This window comes from Archocentrus centrarchus, chromosome 9 (assembly GCF_007364275.1).
Source record: "Archocentrus centrarchus isolate MPI-CPG fArcCen1 chromosome 9, fArcCen1, whole genome shotgun sequence".
Classification (NCBI taxonomy): Eukaryota; Metazoa; Chordata; class Actinopteri; order Cichliformes; family Cichlidae; genus Archocentrus; species Archocentrus centrarchus.
In genome coordinates, this window is record NC_044354.1 from 17,097,925 (window position 1) to 17,102,306 (window position 4,382).

Below are 4,382 nucleotides of genomic sequence, written 5' to 3' on the forward strand. Positions count from 1 at the left end.
ATCATTACGTGAAAGGGGTCCAAGTTGATGCAGAATAGCACGAATCATAAAAAGCACTTTATAAAGTGCCTTTTTTCCTAGACAGTGGAAACCTGCTCTTACGTCTGTAGATGACTCACTGTGGTATTCTTATGGCACCTGGTGTAGTTGCTTTTGTGCTGGCAAGATGTGTTCTGGTGCTTGTTTGCTCTCTCCCTGCCTACCCCCCTCCTCGGTTAAGTTGTGCAAATAATGACAGAACATTACTGACATGTTGTGTGCAGGAAAAATGGTCATCACTACTGTTCAAAGCTTTTTAAAGCATTATATCTTGCCTTTATGTCACTGCAGTATTCTCCAGTTCAATGGCTTTCATTGGCAACTTGCTACAATATGTCGATACAATCTCTCCTCTCACCCTACACTGCCAAAATGTGTGTTTGTAGATTGAGATGACATGTGCTTGTTGGGATTGCCCTTTTACACCTTTGATACCACTACGATAAATACGTCTAGGTGTGGGCATTCAATGCACCGCAACTTAAGAAAACACCAGCAAATAGAAAAATGCTGCAAAAGAGCACAAAACACAACAGAGGTTAAACAAAACACAACAAAAGTAGAAAAAAACTAAAACACAATAGAAATTAAATTTTTATTCAATTTTATTTATAGAGCATCAGTTCCTCCATTATTATCATCTTTAATGCCATGTGCCACAGTGCAGAGCAGCTACCTAAACTCTACTCCCAAAGAAGTCGATTATCTTGTCAGAAGTTTTACACCTTCACTGCGTATGACTCTAGATACTGTGGCTCCTCTGAAAAAGGAAAGCCTCAAATCAGAAGTGCCTGACTTGCTGGTATATTTCACAAATGCACACCTTAAAGCAGATAACCTATAAGGTGGAGAGGAAATGGCATCTCTCTAATTTAGAAAATCTTCATTTAGCCTGGAAAAAGAGTTGTTGCTCTATTTAAAAAAAAAAAAAAAAAGCACTCCATAAAGCTGGGACATCTTACTATTTACTAATGATTGAAGAAAATAATAACAACCCCGGGTTTCTTTTCAGCACTGTAGCCAGACTGACAAAGAGTCCAAGCTCTGTTGGGTCAAGTGTTCCTTTAACCTTAACTAGAAATGACTTCATGAATTTCTTCACAAATAAAACTTTAACCTGATTACTGTTAATATTTGGCATAATCACTTACTAAATTCACTTCAGCTTCTACAGTCATTCATTCTGATGGTGGTAAATGGACATATATAATGGAGATTGTTCTCCCTGCAGAAGGTGAGGCAGAGCAGTAGGGCCTGGATGTTGTACTGAAAGTGATGTGAATGCTGGTGCTGAGGACCCCTGTGGACTGGCACCTTGTGGCCACTGGTTATAACTGCGACTTGTTATGTTGTCATGCTGAATGGGTTCTGGGGTGGCACCTGACCCTGTGGGTACAGATTCAATTCCAGCGGGGAAGGCAGGGGAAGAGAAGTTGCTGTAACTTGTGGCCTCAATTGTCTCAGGTGCGTAAGGCTCCACAGCCTCACCAAACTGAATGGCAGCCAATCTGGAAGGAATGATGACCAGTGGAAACACCACCTCTGGGTAAAAGGTAACGCTAATATCCAGATAAACCTGGGAAACAGTCACAAATTTAGAAACATATGAAGAATGTTTATCTGTTATAACTTTATTAAGACACAGCTTTCCTGTGTCTGTTTATCCATAAATACAAACAAACAAAAGCAATATCATTTCTGAGGTAACTAATATCACAAAAAAAAAAAATTTATTCATACCTTGATGTAATATTCAACCGAGATGATTTCACAGTTATGAAGAGTGGGAATGGCATCTTCAGGAATCTTCAGCTGGCAGGAGGCAGTTTGCTCTGAGTTTGGACTGACAGCGCCCCCCACCATTTGTAACAGAGTTACTGCAGACTCTGTAGTATTGTTCTGGCAGCAGTACACTGTTCTCTGCTCAAGCTTGAATTTGGGCCTCATGTCCTTGGAAGAGGAGTTGCAGATTTTGGCAACAACAGATAAAGATTCACCTGTCAAAAACAAATCATAGCATTAAACTTAATTTATAAATGTATAAATATCTGGCAATGCAAGGTGCAGATGATTTACCTGGAGAGGAAACATTTCTGATAATGGTGGCTGACAAATGTACCTCTCCCTTGGTGCGACCACTCATTTTTTTACTCACTGAACCAGAGTGTGGACACTACAACAAAGACAGACAAACATTTTCACAGATGGACTTAATACCCGTGAGTTTTAATGTGACTTTAAATGTAGAACATTTTTCATTAAAAAGTTAAAAATAAACTTATAACACATTGCAGGGTTTACCATTTTTTCACAAAACTGTAGAAAGGACTTGGAAATAAAGTTGATCTTTTGTTTTACTTTAGAAGACCACCAACAGCTTCTGGATATTTTTGCTTCAAACATGTACACAATTTTTCCATAGTTCCCCTTGAAAGATGAAGGTAGGCTCCTGTAAAACAGAACCAGTGGGGAATGTGTGTATTTGCAAAATCCAGCTATGGCACAGCATTAATGCCGATGCTACAAATTCCCACTCACCCCTCTGGGATTTGGAGACTGAACTTAAAAGCGTGGGCTCCTTTGGGAAGTACAGTGCCTGCAAGAGAAGGTTAAAGATTTTAAAAATGTCAGTAATATGTCAATATGTTACAGAGCTGGACTGATATTTTTACAATTAAATGCTGAACCTTTAAGTGAGATCATATTCTTTAAATACAGTGTTAACTTTGTTTGCTACACTATTTAGCCCCTTGATTTATCTTGTTGTAGGTAATAATGTTATAATATTTTTAACTGTGATTGTGCTGCCCTGTGACTTATGTCTACCTTATATGATCACTATTATGCTGCTCTGTACTGTTTGGAGATTCCCTATGGCCCTTCAAAGACCAGCAGGTGACTCTGTGGGAACCTGGGCAAGTGTGGTAAGACAGTTCTCATGACAGTATCAAGGTTCCCCATCAACTCTGTCACTCTGACCCCGTTAAAAAAAATGTAAAACGACATGACATGTATAGTTTCACGTTTCAAGATTCCCTAAAGGCACCATTTTCCTGATGATCTAATAATCTATCTAAATAGATGCGGGTCAAACCTGACCCAGAACAGCCTTGTTGAACAAAAAAATTGTAGCTCCAGTACGAGTATAAAAATTTTTGAAAGCTTTAGGAAAAGCCATCAAATTTCAGACTAAAAGAATGACATTTAAGGTATTTTTGTCGAATGTCAAAACGGGTCAGATTTGACCCGAGCAGTATGTAGTGGTTAACCATATTGAAATAGCTCTGTGCTGATTTTTAAAAATAGTTCTGACGCAGACAGCAGCCTGAATCAGAGGACTAACTTAATTAGTTCTGTACTGTTTTCATGGCTTGACATGGGATCACATCTCGCACGGTCTTTATTATTATTATTATTATCATGCTTATTTAATGCTTATTATCATGCTTGTTCTTACGGTTTTAATGCAAACCTTTCCACAAACTCTAAAAGGCCACTCTATACGACACAGCCAAATGCTTTTATTATAAAATTCTGCAAAGTAACACGTAACAAACTATAATTAATGCCTTTAATTTCGGAACAACGAACTCTACAAGTTTTAGGTAAAACCTCTCACCTTTGCCATTTTCTGCAATTAAGTATTCCTTCAATTTGAAATATCTCTTTTTCGTTTTGTACGTCATCTGGCACTCTCCTACTCCTTCTGTCCATTCTGCCTTCGCGTCTCCTTTGGCTTTTACAGAAAGGCTCTTGACTTTGACGTCTCTAGTCAGTCTGAAACTAACTGTGCCCACTATAGTATCTCCTTCAGAGTAACTACTGTCTTCATTGATCGCTTCAAAAGTCACATTTAAGTCCTTTATTGAGGACATTTCATCGCTGAGTGACATGCGACGTGTTTCTCAGCACCGATAAACTGATTAATCCCCTTCACGTTACACAGACCGCTGTTTCTCGGAAAGGCAGCCAAACCACACGCACACACGGTTCCGCTGCTGGTGTAGAAAAAAAAAAAAGAAAGTAGAAAAAAAATCCTACACATAAATGTAGAACCTGCGGGGGGAGGGGGGAGACCAAATGCTGCCCTAAACCTTTCCTTTAGATTTGCATTGTAACATGTAGTTATTATTTGTCAGTGATCATAAACAAATACAATCATCTTAGAGATGCATTTATCCAAACAGGGACTCAAACAAGCAGCCTGCGGGTTACCAGTGACAGGCGCGTTAATCTCCGATCTTCTCACCCAAGTTGCCCACGCAGATTTTTTTAAAGCTTCCCACATACAGTAAGAGATCAGGCCGAGGCGTTCTGGTCAAAATGAACTTGCAGCTCGTTGA

General features: G+C 39.2%; 1 protein-coding gene across 1 annotated transcript; it reads right to left on the reverse strand.

The window, feature by feature from the left end:
* Positions 1 to 1,213: 1,213 nt before the first annotated feature.
* On the reverse strand, positions 1,214 to 3,914 carry LOC115786169 (arrestin domain-containing protein 3-like). The gene is made up of 6 exons (XM_030738219.1): positions 3,659 to 3,914; positions 2,578 to 2,635; positions 2,341 to 2,488; positions 2,116 to 2,212; positions 1,780 to 2,036; positions 1,214 to 1,615 (listed from the first exon to the last, which is right to left on the reverse strand). Exons 1-6 carry the CDS (start codon positions 3,912 to 3,914, stop codon positions 1,214 to 1,216), a joined length of 1,218 nt encoding a protein of 405 aa, XP_030594079.1.
* Between the last annotated feature and the right edge of the window lie 468 nt (positions 3,915 to 4,382).